The 16960-nt window shown below is 44.6% G+C and overlaps 1 protein-coding gene across 1 annotated transcript in view; it reads left to right on the top strand.

The window, feature by feature from the left end:
- LOC137327067 (cilia- and flagella-associated protein 44) overlaps positions 1-16960 on the top strand; it is a 216166-nt gene that overhangs the window by 173949 nt on the left and 25257 nt on the right. Inside the window, exons 28-30 of the mRNA XM_067992476.1 lie at positions 7685-7795; positions 12957-13087; positions 15199-15315. Coding sequence (XP_067848577.1) covers positions 7685-7795; positions 12957-13087; positions 15199-15315 — 359 coding nt within the window. The remainder of the gene's footprint in view (positions 1-7684; positions 7796-12956; positions 13088-15198; positions 15316-16960) is intronic.

Genomic DNA, 16960 nt, shown 5'->3' with positions numbered 1-16960 from the left:
TACCAGAACATGAGGGAGCTTCGGACCTGGGCCTGGACCCTTCCCATACCAGAACATGAGGGAGCTTCGGACCTGGGCCTGGACCCTTCCCGTGCCAGAACATGAGGGAGCTTCGGACCTGGGCCTGGACCCTTCACATGCCAGAACATGAGGGAGCTTCGGAACTGGGCCTGGACCCTTCACATGCCAGAACATGAGGGAGCTTCGGACCTGGGCCTGGCCCCCCCCCCCCATTCCAGATCATGAGGGAGCTTCGGACCTGGGCCTGGACCCCTCCCGTGCCAGAACATGAGGGAGCTTCGGACTTGGGCCTGGACCCCTCCCGTGCCAGAACATGAGGGAGCTTCAGACTTGGGCCTGGACCCCTCCCGTGCCAGAACATGAGGGAGCTTCAGACTTGGGCCTGGACCCCTCCCGTGCCAGAACATGAGGGAGCTTCGGACTTGGGCCTGGACCCCTCCCGTGCCAGATCATAAGGGAGCTTCAGACCTGGGCCTGGCCCCTTCACATGCCATAACATGAGGGAGCTTCAGACCCGGGCCTGCCCCCCCTTTTACATTGCAAGAGAAAGGATATCTGAACTGGGCCTTCCAGGGACAGCAGATTTACTGAGTGAGAGTCGCCTCAGTCCTTGAAGACTCCAATGGAAATGTCCAGGCACCCACTTCTTAACCTCCTGTCACTCAGGGAACACTTCCTAGCAGTTTGGGGGTATAGTTAATACTGAGGAGGACTGTGACAAAATACTAGAAGACTTTAATAAACTTGCAGAATTGGAAGTGTAATTGGAAAATGAATTTCAATATAAATAAATGTGAATTATTTCATTTTGGTAGGAAGAATAAGTGGACCACATACTGCTTGGATAATAATTTAAATGAGGTAAAGGAGCAGAGACATCTGGAGGTACAGATATACAAATCACTAAAAGTAGCGACGCAGGTTAATAAGGCCATAAAAAAAGCAAACCAAGCATTGAAGTTCATTTCTAGAGGGATGGAATTGTATAGAACCTTGGTTAGACCACACTTGGAGTGCACAGTTCTGGTCTCCGTATTATAAAAAGGATATAGAGGCATTGGAGAAGATGTAAAAAAGATTTACTATGATGATCCCAGAACTGAGAGGTTATACCTATCAGGAAAGATTGAACAGGCTGGGGCTCTTTTCTCTAGAAAAGAGAAGGCTGAGGGGTGACCTGATAGAGGTCTTTAAGATTATGAAGGGGTTTGATAGGGTAGATGTGGAGAAAATGTTTCCACTTGCGGGGAGACCAGAACTAGGGGCCACAAAAATAAGATAGTCACTAATAAATCCACTGGGGTATTCAGGAGAAGCTTCTTCACCCAGAGAATGGTGCGAATGTGGAACTCGCTACCACAAGGAGTAGTTGAGGCAAATTGCATAGATGCATTTAAGGGGAAGCTCGATAAACACACGAGGGAGAAAGGAATAGAAGGATATGCTAATAGGGTTAGATGAAGTAAGGAGGGAGGAGGCTCATGTGGAGCATAAACACCGGCATAGACCAGTTGGGTCAAATGGCCTGTTTCTGTGCTGTACATTCTATGTAATTCAGATCATTCATGTATATAGGACTTGGGAATTGAGAGAACAATATTGACATTTGCTGATGACACCAAATTGTGCCAAGGGTTGTGAAACACTGCAAGAGGACTTAGATTGGCCAGCAAGATGGGCAGATTGGTTAGCAGATACAGTTCAAGTAGAAAATGTGAAGTAATATATTTTAGAATTTAAAAGAGAGAAAGTAAATATTTCTTAAATTTACTCAGGGAATGGCTGAGGTACTAAATGAATATTTCGCATCGGTCTTCACAAAAGAAGAGGATGCTGCCAATGTAGCAGTAAAGGAGGAGGTAGTGGCGATATTGGATAGGATAAAAATAGATAAAGCGAAGATACTTAAAAGATTGGCAGCACTCAAAGTAGAAAAGTCACCCGGTCCGGATGGGATGCATCCTTGGTTACTGAGGGAAGTAAGGGTGGAAATTGCGGAGGCTCTGGCCACAATCTTCCAATCCTCCTTCGATATAGGGATAGTGCCAGAGGACTGGAGGATTGCAAATGTTACACCCCTGTTCAAAAAAGGGGAGAGTGATAAACTCGACAATTACAGGCCAGTCAGCCTAACATCGGTGGTGGGGAAACTTTTGGAGCCAATAATCCGGGACAAAATTAATTGGCACTTGCAAAGTATGGGCCAATAAATGAAAGTCAGCATGGATTTGTTAAAGGAAAATCGTATTTGACTAACTTGATTGAGTTCTATGATGAAGTAACGGAGAGGGTTGATGAGGGTAGTGAGGTTGATGTTTTGTATATGGACTTTCAAAAGGCATTTGATAAAATACCACATAATAGTCTTGTTAGTAAAATTAAAGCCCATGTGATTAAAGGGACAGTGGCAGCATGGATAAAATTGGTTAAGGGACAGAAAGCAGAGAGTAGTGGTGAATGGTTGTTTTTCAGACTGGAGGGAAGTATACAGTGGTGTTCCCCAGGGATCGGTATTAGGACCACCTGCTCTTTTTGATGTAAAAGACCTGGTCTTGGGTACAGAGGGTATAATTTCAAAATTTGCAGATGACACAAAACTCGGAAATGTAGTAAACAATGTGGAGGATAGTAACAGTCTTCAGAAGGACATAGACAGACTGGTAAAATGGGCAGACACATGGCAGATGAAATTTAATGCAGAGAAGTGTGAAGTGATACATTTTTGTAGGAAGAACGAGGAGAAGCAATATAAACTAAATGGTACAATTTTAAAGGGGGTGCAGGAACAGAGAGACCTGGGGGTGCATGTACACAAATCTTTCAAGGTGGCAGAACAAGTTGAGAAGGCTGTTAAATAAGCATACGGGATCCTGGGCTTTATTAATAGAGGCATAGAGTACAAAAGCAGGGAAGTTATGCTAAATCCTTAGAAAACACTGGTTAGGCCTCAGCTGGAGTATTGCATTCAATTCTGAGCACAATTTAGGAAGGATGTCAAGCCTTAGAGAGGGTGCAGAAGAGATTTACTAGAATGATACCAGGGATGAGGGACGTCAGTTATGTGGAGAGATTGGAGAAGCTGGGGTTGTTCTTCTTAGAACAGAGAAGGTTAAGGAGAGATTTGATAGAGGTGTTCAAAATCATGAATGGTTTTGATAGAGTAAATAAGGAGAAACTGTTTCCATGACAGAAGGGTCGGTAACCAAAGGACACAGATTTAAGGTGAACGGCAAAAGAACCAGAGGCGACATGAGGAAACATTTTTTTTACGCAGCGAGTTGTTGTGATCTGGAATGCACGGCCTGCAAGGGTGGTGGAAGCAGATTCAACAATAACTTTCAAAAGGGAATTGGATAAATACTTGAAGGGAAAACATTTGCAGGGCTATGGGGAAAGAGCAGGGGAATGGGACTAATTGGATAGCTCTTTCAAAGAGCCAGCTCAGGCACGATGGGCCGAGTGTCCTCCTCCTGTGCTGTATCATGATACTATGAAATGGTGAGATTTTAAATGTTGTAGAGGAGCAGAGAGACCCTGATATGTAGATACACAGCTTATTAAAGGTGGCAGCGCAAGTAAATAAGACCATAAATAGACAAATTAAAAACTGTTTCCTGTGCCACATGGAGGGAGGTGGCACTGGCACGGGCACGGAGTATCAACTTTCTCACGCCAGGACTGCCGACCAGTGTCGCAAGAAGTTGCACCTAGGAGGAACACGGGAATAGGTGAAAGGAAGGCACGTGTTGGCACCCTGCGGAAGCACAGTGTGAGGAAAAAGATTTGTTTGTGTTCACATTGGACTTTACTGTAATAAAACAGAATGTGCACTTACGTCATGCTTTGTTATTGATGGAAGTTAGAGTCATTCAGGGAAGGGGGCACTGATTTGGTGCTGACTTATTCAGTCGGGTGATTATTATTGGCACATTCGTGGAGGGGCAAAGAGTTTGATGTGTTGTCATGTTGTAGGATGGGTACTAGATTGAAGGATTGGTCCTTTGTTTGAAGGAGTTATGGCAGTGGTGTCAAAGGTAGACTGTGTTCAGCAGAAGACTTCAGTGATTATTTATGCTTTAATGTAACAGAGGAGCTCTCTGAGTGACGGTCATCCTAATGCTCTGCTCCATGTACTTCTGCCTCCAAAGCAGCTATGGCTACCACTCCGGGAATATCCAAGTCCAGGCCTTTCTGTATGGTGATGTTGCGCAGGGCACAGAAGGTCATAATTATGCATGAGACAAAAATTGAAGCATACAACAGAGTGAAAGACTTTAAGACCCCAATGGATTTCTCGATGACCACCCTGGTAGAGGCAGGTCCACCGCTGTCGCACTCCTCTGCTCTTGTTCAGGCAACTGTTAGTGGGGTCATTATCTATAGGAGTAGGTCTCGTCGCCCACAAACCATCCATTGTCCTGATATTCCTTCTTGAAGAGGGTGGGCTTCATTTTGAAGGATGAAGGCATCGTGACATCTTCCAGACTCTCTCTCATTGTAGGATCCTCCGCATGTTGTCGCACACAATCTGTACATTCAGGGAGTGGAATCCCTTCCTGTGAGATAGTTTGAGGGGGTTTTCTGTCATCGATTGCACCCTGGTCCTTGGGGAAGTCAGAAACTGGACGGCTCAATCTCTCTGCTGCATTATTGTGATCCAAAGGTGATGAATTCCTCAGCTCTTCTGTAAAGTACATCAGTCACATGAATGCATTGCCCCGACTGCAGCCTGGCTGATATTACAGAGATTGCCCATATCTGTATGAAATGACCCTGTGCCTTAAAAGACAAGTGAGGTTGTCACCTTCATAGTCACAGAAGTATCAGAGGCAGATGACCGTGGCTGCAGGTCCTCATGCAGTAGGTGGCACTTCTGCCCTTTTACCTCTTTGGTGAAGTGCTCTCTTCTAATACACATCTCCTCGCGAAGGTTCCCTCCTAATCTTTGAGGGAATGGTGGTGGGGGGGGGGGTGGGGTGCTGTAGATAATATTTCGTGGGTTCATTTGAAGTTTGGCGGCAGCCAATTTATGCATTTTTCTTAAATGCTGTCTCACTCACCTTTCCTCTATCGTCTCCTCTCCCCTCCTCCTCTTCCTCCATTATAACGGGACACAAAGGTCTCCCCTGCCAGACCTGCCCTTGAGAAGCCCTCATTGGGGTTGGGGGGGTGGGACAAAATTTCCCGTTGGCCTCAGATCCCCAGAAGCAATGAGTAGCAAGCTGTGTAGGTAGAATACCAAAGAATCACCCCAAAATATTACTCTCAGTTGAAGAATGTCTCCATGCTGTTCAGGCTCAGAAACCCCTCACCCCTGTCTGTCTCAGCCCATTCAGCTGCAGCTTATCATTCTGCACAAAAAAAAACGACATAGGAATTCATTGCCCCTGTTTCTATGCTGGTTCATTCTACAATTCTGTGAGAACCATTGCTCGGTGTTAGCCCCTCTACTTATTTTGGGCCGTGATATTTAAATTTTTTTTTGCCTTAAATCAAAAGCAGCATTAGCACCTCTGACTTATGTTGGTACAAACCTGCTCCACTCGGTTATCTAAAGCATTCTCAAAACATGACGAGTCCATGTTAGCTTAAGTTTTTCAGGCTGCCCTCTCCCAAGCTACTGGCATTGCCCCTTGTTGCTGCTTGGGAGCAGTCAGTCACCACACCCTCCTTACGTTCTGTCCACTTCACATGCTGTCCGACATTTGCCACAGAAATAAAAATTGAGAGTAATTATATTCTTCCTTCGAGAAGGCAGTGCCTGTGTACCTACAGAGCAGGTTTTCCAGTGCACCTCTCCTGTTCCCTAGCCTTTGGTTTTATAATGGGCTGATTCTGTGCCTACCACCTGAAAACTGGAATGTTCCATTGATCTAAACATAGAATAGAATCATAGAAGTTTACAACATGGAAACAGGTCCTTTGGCCAAACATGTCCATGTCGCCCAGTTTATACCACTAAGCTAGTCCCAATTGCCTGCACTTGGCCCATATCCCTCTATACCCATCTTACCCATGTAACTGTCCAAATGCTTTTTAAAAGACAAAATTGTACCCGCCTCTACTACTGCCTCTGGCAGCTCGTTCCAGACACTCACCACCCTTTGAGTGAAAAAATTGCCCCTCTGGACCCTTTTGTATCTCTCCCCTCTCACCTTAAATCTATGCCCCCTCGTTATAGACTCCCCTACAAAGACTCTACTCTGATAACATGCTCTGAGTGGGACTTCTTTGCTGCTGGATGCTTAAGTGTGAAGATTGATGCATTCTGCTATTGTTTTTTAGCCATTTGGGAATTGAAAGTAATTCAAAATATTTTTATGTCTATGTCAGTTATCTTCACATACTAATATTGGCTGTTACAGTCTTTTTCTCATATACTAATATTGCTGTCTATTACTCTCCTTTTCTCATATACTAATGTTGCTGTCTGTTACAGTCCTTTTCTCATATACTAATACTGCTATTACTGTCCTTTTCTCATATACTAATACTGCTATTACTGTCCTTTTCTCATATACTAATACTGCTGTCTATTACTGTCCTTTTCTCATATATTAATATTGCTGTCTGTTACAGTCCTTTACTCATATACTAATGTTGCTGTCTGTTACTGTCTTTTCTCATATACTAATATTGCTGTCTGTTACAGTCCTTTATTCATGTACTAATATTGCTGTCTGTTACAGTCCTTTACTCATATACTAATATTGCAGTCTGTCTCAGTCCTTTACTCATATGCAAATGTTGCTGTCTGTTACTGTCCATTTCTCATATACTAATATTGCTGTCTGTTACAGTCCTTTACTCATATACAAATGTTGCTGTCTGTTACTGTCCATTTCTCATATATTAATATTGCTGTCTGTTACAGTCCTTTACTCATATACAAATGTTGCTGTCTGTTACTGTCTTTTCTCATATACTAATATTGCAGTCTGTTACTGTCCATTTCTCATATACTAATATTGCTGTCTGTCTCAGTCCTTTACTCATATACTAACGTTGCTGTCTGTTACTCTCTTTTCTCTCATACTAATATTGCTGTCTGTTACAGTCCTTTACTCATATACTAATATTGCTGTCTGTTACTGTCCTTTTCTCATATACTAATATTGCTGTCTGTTACAGTCCTTTACTCATATACTAATATTGCTGCCTGTTACTGTCCTTTTCTCATATACTAATATTGCTGTCTGTTACAGTCCTTTACTCATATACTAATATTGCTGCCTGTTACTGTCCTTTTCTCATATACTAATATTGCTGTCTGTTACAGTCCTTTACTCATATACTAATATTGCTGTCTGTTACAGTCCTTTACTCATATACTAATATTGCTGCCTGTTACTGTCCTTTTCTCGTATACTAATATTGCTGTCTGTTACAGTCCTTTACTCGTATACTAATATTGCTGCCTGTTACTGTCCTTTTCTCATATACTAATATTGCTGTCTGTTACAGTCCTTTACTCATATACTAATATTGCTGTCTGTTACAGTCCTTTACTCAAATACTAATATTGCTGCCTGTTACTGTCCTTTTCTCCTATACTAATATTGCTGTCTGATTCAGCCCTTTTGCTAATATATTAACACTGATAGCTATGACAGTACTTTTGAAGCCACCATTACTTTGGTCTGGTATGACTTTTCTTTTACAGATTCAGATGAAGAGAGCGATGAAGAATCGGACGAGGAATTTGGCTTCAGCAGTGATGAGGATGAATCAGATTCTGATGATGGTGGAGTGGATGACTCTGCTTGTCCAGATAGTAAGAGATATATCAATGTCTGTCTTAACTGTCTGTAACAAAATCTATCGCAATATTTTATTTAAATAACTGAAAAGAATCTTATATATAACATAATCAAGATGCCCTTTTTTCCCCCACATACTAATATTGTATCTCTCTGTCACATGCTCACCCCTTTCACTCTGATTCTAGTCTCACTCTCTCTGCCGTATACAATTTCTAAAGTTTATGCAACATAAAACAACAGCGACCACATGTGCGTAATCAGTAGTCATTTATTTCACACCCACTTCCACACACACACACATACATACAAACCCTGACACACACACACACACTCAAACACACGGTCACTGTTTTAAAGAAAACACACAATATATAGTTTACCTCGATGAAACTTTTGAAATTCGTCCTCTCCCTTTTCTTCAAGTGAAGAAAAGCTGTCCTGAAACTCATCGCACCTGATGAAAAATATTCCATCAATACAGTGGACTGAACGATATGAATGCCTTCTGAGAAATTAGGTACACTGCATGTGCTCAGACTGCACAATCCAAATTCACAGAGTCACAGCTCAGCAAAAATATCAAAACCAAGCGCAGGCTTTTGGGAGAAACAGTGGGCTTCAAGTTAAAAGACAATTCAGTGAATAAATATAATCATATTACCGCAAGGTATAATTTTTTACTGCCTTGATTGAAAATAAGGTGATTAGTCCAGTGGCACAGTGTACAAAAGGGAATAGAGTGGGAGGGGGTGGAAGAGGCTGATGCATGCAAAACTGTCGACTGAAAAAGTGACAGAAAAAAAACAGAAAATAGGTCAACAGCATTTTGAGTATGAGTAAATTATACTTAATATTTGCACAAAACACTGTTTAGGCCACAGTTACAGTACTGTGTGCAGTTTTCGGTGCCCCATTATAGAATGGTCATTTAACCCATAGAGAGCGTACAGTATAAATTCACCAGGCTGATGCCAGCGACGGGAAACTATAGTTATGAGGAAAGACTTGAGATACTGCGACTATTTCCACTGGAGCAGAGAAGGCTAAGAGGAGATTTAATCAAGGTTTTTAAAATGATGAATGGTTTTGAAAGAGTGAATAAGGAAAGGCTATTTCCTCTAGTTAGTTAGGTAGTCAGTGGTGAGGGATAACTCATTTAAAATTGTCACTGAGAGAGTGAGGAGGGATTGGAGAAAGTTCTTTACACAGAGGGATGTTGAAGCACAGAATGCTTTGTCACAGACAGTGGTTGAGACAGAGACCATTGCATCTTTTAAGGAAAAATTGGATAAAGATTTGAAGCAGAGAAAGATGCAGGGCTATGGGGAGAGAGTGGGACGGTGGGATTAGTTTTGGATTGATATAGGGCTATGGGGAGAGAGTGGGGCAGTGGGATTAGTTTGGGATTGATGCAGGGCTATGTGGAGAGATTGGGGCAGTGGTATTAGTTTTGGATTGATACAGGGCTATGGGGAGAGAGTGAGGCAGTGGGATTAGTTTTGGTTTGAAACAGGACTATGGGGAGAGAGTGGGGCAGTGGTATTGTTTTTTAAAATTCTTTCACGGGATGTGGACATCGCTGGGGCAAGGCCAGCATTTATTGCCCATCCCTAATTGCCCTTGAGAAGGTGGTGGTGAGCCGCCTTCTTGAACCGCTGCAGTCCGTGTGGTGAAGATTCTCCCACAGTGCTGTTAGGAAGGGAGTTCCAGGATTTTGACCCAGCAACAATGAAGGAACGGCGATATATTTCCAAGTCAGGATGGTGTGTGACTCGGAGGGGAACGTGCAGGTGGTGTTGTTCCTATGTGCATGCTGCCCTTGTCCTTCTAGGTGGTGGGGGTTGCGGGTTTGGGAGGTGCAGTCGAAGAAGCCTTGGCGAGTTGCTGCAGTGCATCTTGTAGATGGTACACACTGCAGCCACAAATCGCCGGTGGTGAAGGGAGTGAATGTTTAGGGTGGTGGATGGGGTGCCAATCAAGCGGGCTGTGTTGTCCTGGATGGTGACGAGCTTCTTGAGTGTTGTTGGAGATGCGTTCATCCAGGCAAGTGGAGAGTATTCCATCACACTCCTGACTTGTGCCTTCTAGATGGTGGAAAGGCTTTGGGGAGTCAGGAGGTGAGTCACTCGCCGCAGAATATCCAGCCTCTTGTAGCCACACTATTTATGTGGCTAGTCTATTTAAATTTCTGGTCAATGGTGACCCCCAGGATGTTGATGGTGGGAGATTTGGCGATGGTAATGCTGTTGAATGTCAAGGGAAGGTGGTTGGACTCTCTCTTGTTGGTCATTGCCTGGCATTTGCCAGTGCGAATGTTACTTGCCACTTATCAGCCCAACCTGGATGTTGTCCAGGTCTTGCTGGATGCAGGCTCGGACTGCTTCATTATCTGAGAGGTTGCGAATCAAACTGAAAACTGTGTAATCATCAGCGAACATCCCCACTTCTGACCTTATGATGGAGGGAAGGTCATTGATGAAGCAGCTGCAGATGGTTGAGCCTGGGACACTGCCCTGAGGAACTCCTGCAGCGATGTCCTGGGGCTTAGATGATTAGCCTCCAACAACCACTACCATCTTCCTTTGTGCTAGGTACGACTCCAGCCACTGGAGAAGTTTCCCCTGATTTCCATTGACTTCAATTTTACTAGGGCTCCTTGATGCCACACTTGGTCAAATGCTGCCTTGATGTCAAGGGCAGTCACTCTCACCTCACCTCTGGAATTCAGCTCTTTTGTCCATGTTTGGACCAAGGCTGTAATGAGGTCTGGAGCTGAGTGGTCCTGGCGGAACCCAAACTGAGCATCGATGAGCAGGTTACTTGTGAGTAAGTGCCGCTTGATAGCACTGTCGACAACACCTTCCATCACTTTGCTGATGATTGAGAGTAGACTGATGGGGCGGTAATTGGCCGGGTTGGATTTGTCCTGCTTTTTATGGTCAGGACATACCTAGGAAATTTTCCACTTTGTTGGGTAGATGCCAGTGTTGTAGCTGTATTAGAACAGTTTGGCTAGAGGCGCGACTAGTTCTGGAGCACAAGTATTCAGCACTACAACTGGGATGTTGTGGGGGCCCATAGCCTTTGCTGTATCCAGTGCACTCAGCCGTTTCTTGATATCACGTGGAGTGAATCGAATTGGCTGAAGACTGGCTTCTGTGATGTTGAGGATATCGGGAGGAGGCCGAAATGGATCATCCACTCGGCACTTCTGTCTGAAGATGGTTGCAAACGTTTCAGCCTTGTCTTTTGCACTCTCGTGCTGGACTCTTCCATCATTGAGGATGTTCACGGAACCTCCTCCTCCCATTAGTTGGTTAATTGTGCACCACCATTCATGACTGCAGAGCTGCAGGACTGCAGAGCTTTGATCTGATCTGTTGGTAGTGGAATTGCTTAGCTCTGTCTATAGATTGCTGCTTCTGCTGTTTAGCATGCATGTAGTCATGTATTGTAGCTTCACCAGGTTGGCACCTCATTTTTAGGTGCGCCTGGTGCTGCCATTGACATGCTGTTCTATACTCCTCATTGAAAAAGGCTTCATCCCATGGTTTGATGGTAATGGTAGAGTGAGGAATATGCCGGGAGTGAGGAATATGCCGGGCCATGAGGTTACAGATTGTGTTGGAATATAATTCTGCTGCTGCTGCTGATGGCCCACAGTTCCTCATGGATGCCCAGTTTTGAGCTGCAAGATCTGTTCTGAATCTATTCCATTTAGCATGGTGGTAGTGCCACACAACACGTTGGATGGTGTCCTCAGTGTGAAGATGGGACTTCATCTCCACAAGGACTGTGCGGTGGTCACTCCTACCAGTACTGTCATGGACAGATGCATCTGCGACAGGTAGATTGGTGAGGACCAGGTCAAGTAGGTTTTTCCCTCGTGTTGGTTCGCTCACCACCTGCCGCAGGCCCAGTCTGACAGCTATGTCCTTCGGTGAGTAGTGGTGCTACCGAGCACTCTTGGTGATGGACATTGAAGTCCCCCATCCAGAGTACATTCAGTGCCCTTGCTACCTCAAGTGGTGCTCAACATGAGGAGTACCGATTCATCAGCTGAGGGAGGGCGATAGGTGGTAATCAGCAGGAGAGTTCATGGGGTCCGGAGTCAATGTTGAGGACTCCCAGGGCCACTCTCTCCTGTCTGTATACTACTGTGCCGCCACCTCTGGTACGTCTGTCCTGCCGGTGGAATGATACAGGACTATGGGGAGAAAGCGTGGGACAGTGGGATTAGTTTTGGATTGATACAGGTCTATGGGGAGAGAGTGGGACAGTGGGATTAGTTTTGGATTGATACAGAGCTATGGGGAGAGAGTGGGGCAGTGGGATTAGTTTTGGATTGATACAGGGCTATGGGGAGAGAGTGGGACAGTGGGATTAGTTTTGGATTGATACAGGTCTGTGGGGAGAGAGTGGGATAGTGGGATTAGTTTTGGATTGATACAGGACTATGGGGAGAGAGTGGAACAGTGGGATTAGTTTTGGATTGATACAGAGCTATGGGGAGAGAGTGGGACAGTGGGATTAGTTTTGGATTGATACAGGGCTATGGGGAGAGAGTGGGACAGTGGGATTAGTTTTGGATTGATACAGGACTATGGGGAGAGAGTGGGACAGTGGGATTAGTTTTGGATTGATACAGGGCTATGGGGAGAGAGTGGGACAGTGGGATTAGTTTTGGATTGATACAGGGCGATGGTGAGAGAGTGGGGCAGTGGGATTAGTTTTGGATTGATACAGGGCTATGGTGAGAGAGTGGGGCAGTGGGATTAGTTTGGGATTGATACAGGGCTATGGGGAGAGAGTGGGATTAGTTTTGGATTGATACAGGACTATGGGGAGAGAGTGGGACAGTGGGATTTGTTTTGGATTGATACAGGGCTATGGTGAGAGACTGGAACAGTGGGATTAGTTTTGGATTGATACAGGGGTATGGTGAGAGAGTGGGACTAGTTTTGGATTGATACAGGACTATGGGGAGAGAGTGGGACAGTGGGATTAGTTTGGGATTGATACAGGGCTATGGGGAGAGACAGTGATGTAAACCTTTATGGTTGTATGACAGAGAGCCAGTATACTATCGTACAATCATAGAATCATCCTTCTCAAGTTGGTTTTGAAAAAAGAGAAATCTTTTCAAATCTATCACCTGTCTTACTGTCACAGCTTGTGACCCAGCCCTATTCGATAACACGCTTCAACTTCGAGAAAAGCGACTGGATATTGAAGAGGCCTTGGCTGAAGAGAGGAAAATATTGGAACTAATAAAGAAAGAACACGATGTGATTGCTAAAAAGGTTTGTGACTTGAGTTTTTCTAGCTGTTTAAATAAGAACATTTCCAACTGTGACTAAAGCAACTTTTCTTTTAAAGAGCGAGAATTCTGAGCATTTTTGTCGTCAAATAGCAGTGGAATAAAACTGAATAAATTCCGATGGTATTGCGCAAGATCAGAAAGGAGAAGTTGTCCAGCTGGTTTAGCAATTAATTGGTGATAAACAGGAAGTGTTCTCCCTCGGGGAAAGGTCATTGGTGGAGTTACACAGTTACCTGCCAGAGAGACGATTGGATGCCGTCATGTCTGATTTTAACCTGCATCAACTGAGCAGGCGGCAACAGCGCCCGGCTAAAGCCAGCAGAAATCCTTCTTTAAATATGCTAATCGGACTCCGATGATGTCAATTGGATCCCGACAGCATTTTAACCAAGGCCTCTGCGGCCTTACTGCCTGGCTGACGCAAGTCAGAACAGGATGGGGACTTGAATGCTGCCCAGGGCCCCACAAAGAAAGTTTAGGCATTTTCCCCCCCCCACCTCCCATGTAAATGGCATGTTATCCTTTATTGCAAGGGGATTGGAGTACAAGAGTAAGGAAATCTTACTACAATTGCACAGGAACTTTCGTGAGACCTCACTTGGAGTACTGTGTACAGTTTTGGTCTCCTTATCTAAGGAAGGATATACTTGCCTTGGAGGCTGTGCAACGAAAGTTCACTAGATTAATTCCTGAGATGAGAGGGTTGTCCTATGAGGAGAGGTTGAGTAGAATGGGCCTATACTCTCGAGTTTAGAAGAATGAGAGGTGATCTCATTGAAACATATAAGATTACAAGGAGGCTTGACAGGGTAGATGCTGAGAGATTGTTTCCCCTGGCTGGAGAGTCTAGAACTAGGGCGCATAGTCGCAGGATAAGGGGACGGCCATTCAAGACTGAGATGAGGAGGAATTTCTTCACTCAGAGGGTTGTGAATCTTTGGAATTTTCTACCCCAGAGGGCTGTGGATGCTGAGTCATTGAGTATATTCAAGGCTGAGATGGACAGATTTTTGGACTCTAGGGGAACCAAGGGATATGGGGATCGGGCGGGAAAGTGGAGTTGAGGTCGAGGATCAGTTACGATCTGATTGAATGGCGGAGAAGGCTCGAGGGGCCGTGTGACCTACTCCTGCTCCTATTTCTTATGTTCTTATTCCCTCCTGCAAAACTTTTCCATAAACCTCTTCCCCACACCCAGTGGGCAGCCACATGCTGCCCGATTTCCGCAAAGCCGGCAGCCACGTCCCTTCTTCTCGTGCCGGAAGTAGGTCGTCGCCATGGAGAGGAGGCCCAGCCTCGTGCTGCTGTGTACAGATAGGAAACCAACTGGGAGTTCAAATTAACCCGTAAGAGTTTGCCCACAACTGAATTTACACTGGGCTATAATTTATCCTTCTCTCCCTTCTTGAACAATGATGTTACATTGGCTGCTCTCCAGTCCCACAGCACACTCTGCATATTTGAGAAGAATTGAAAAGTTGTGGCCAGAGCTTCTATCTCCTCTCTTCCTCATCAACAGCCTGGGATACAGCCATCAGGGCCCAGTGACTGATCCACCCTGAGTTCTGATTATCTTTCAGAACCAGTTCCTTTTCTATAGTTATCTTGATCAATTATTCCATTTCCTCCTCTCGTACATTTACATGCTCACTTGCACCATGATTTGTAAAAACTGATCATATAAGCTAGTCTCACCAACACTTCAGGACCCCCCCCTCCCGCCCCATCTGTGTGGTAGCAATCAGCAGTGAACCATTGAATGACCCACCCTGGTATCGACCAGCATCAGTCTGTGCAGTGTTGCATCTCCCATCCACATCACTCCATCAGGAGGTTGTCTGGACACCTCTACACTTATCTCTCATTGAAGACCTTCCTTGAAAGCCATCCTTTCAACCAAGCTTTTGGTCAACCCTCCTAACCTCCAGTCAACTCCTATTAACCATTTAGTGAGAGAGGCCTGGGCAAACTTGAGACTGGTCTAAATCCAGAATTGACACTGTTAGAAAAAAAAATTGTGCAAATAAAGTTTAAAATTTTAGCTCTTAGCTATTAGAAACTTTTAGAAATGCAATTGCACTGTTATCACAGATAAAAGTTATCGAAGGGACTGTAAATTCTGCAAAGGAAGACCTGGAGGTATTGCAACGAGAGAAACAGCGAAAACTGAATGAGCTGTATGTGATCGTTCCTCTGAAACTCCACCAGGTAAGAGGATAAATTTAATTTACCTTGTAATAAAACTTCATTTCAAAACCCACTCAATGCAAAAAAAATATATAAATCCAAAAGAAAAACAGCAAAACCTCACGCACTGGTTTACATTTTGATACAGTGCTGGGTACATATTCTTGAGGCACATTAACACCATACCTGTTAATATTTGTACAATTGTCTTGGACACGTGATGATCAGGACAACGACTGGAATGGATATGGGGGCACGGGGCAAACCCTTTTCACGGTGTGCTTTTGGGTTGAGTTACACTGCTTGAGCAAGTATACAACAACAACGTATACATATACAGCACCTTTAATATAGAGAACATCCCAAGGCGCTTCACAGAGGTATAAACAGACAAAAAAGGACACTGATCCAAAGAAGGAGGTATTGGTAGGGGTGACCAAATGCTTGGTAAAAGAGGTGGGTTTTAAGGAGGATCGTAAAGGAGAAGAGGTAGGTGGAGAGATGCAGCGATTTAGAATCATAGAATGGTTACAGCACAGAAGGAGGCCATTCCGCCCATTGAGCCTGTGCCGGCTCTCTGCATGAGCAATCCAGCTAGTCCCACTCCCCCGCCCTTTCCCTGTAGCCCTGTAAATTTTTTCCCTTCAAGTACTTATCCAATTCCCTTTTGAAAGCCACGATTGAATCTGCCTTCACCACCTTTTCAGGCAGCGCATTCCAGATCATAACTACTCGCTGTGTAAAAAAGTTTTTCCTCATGTCGCCTTTGATTCTTTTGCCAATCACCTTAAATCTGTGACCTCCTGGTTCTTGACCATTCCAACAATGAGAACAATCTCTCTTTACCTACTCTGTCTAGACCCCTCATGATTTTGAACACCTCTATCAAATCTCCTATCAACCTTCTCTGCTCGAAGGAGAACAACCCCAACTTCTCTAGTCTATCCACTTAACTGAAGTCCCTTATCCCTGGAATCATTTTAGTAAATCTTTTCTGCACCCTCTCCAAGGCATTCATATCCATCCTAAAGTGCGGTGCCCAGGATTAGACACAGTACTCCAGTTGTGGCTGAACCAGTGTTTTATAAAGGTTCAACATAACTTCCTTGCTTTTGACTCTATGCATCTATTTATAAAGCCCAGGATTCCATATGCTTTTTTAACCGCTTTCTCAATCTGCCCCGCCACCTTCAACAACCTGTGCACATATACCCCCAGGTCTCTCTGTTCCTGCACCCCCCTTTAGAATTGTATCCTTTAGTTTATATTTAGGAAAGGAAAGGGTATACTTACATTGTTGATACATCCCAATAATCTAATACGGCACCCACTGTCTGTCTGTGTTTCCTCTCAAGTCCTTGAACGTGTTGTCGCCTCCCTAATCCATGCCCATCTTTCCCTCAACTCCGTGTTTGAATCCCTCAACTCCGTGTTTGAATCCCTCAACTCCATGTTTGAACCCTCCAATCAGGTTTCCGCCCCGACCCAGCACTGAAACGGTCCTTATAAAAGTCAGAAATGACATCCTATGTGACTGTGACCGTAGTGAAATATCCCTCCTCATCCTTCTCGACCTGTCTGCAGCCTTTGACACGGTTGACCACACCATCCTCCTCCAATGCCTCTCCTCCGTCGTCCAGCTGGGTGTGACTATCCTCGCCTGGTT

The sequence above is a fragment of the Heptranchias perlo genome, chromosome 11 (assembly GCF_035084215.1).
Source record: "Heptranchias perlo isolate sHepPer1 chromosome 11, sHepPer1.hap1, whole genome shotgun sequence".
Lineage (NCBI taxonomy): Eukaryota > Metazoa > Chordata > Chondrichthyes > Hexanchiformes > Hexanchidae > Heptranchias > Heptranchias perlo.
This window is presented reverse-complemented; position numbering and strand designations above follow the sequence as displayed.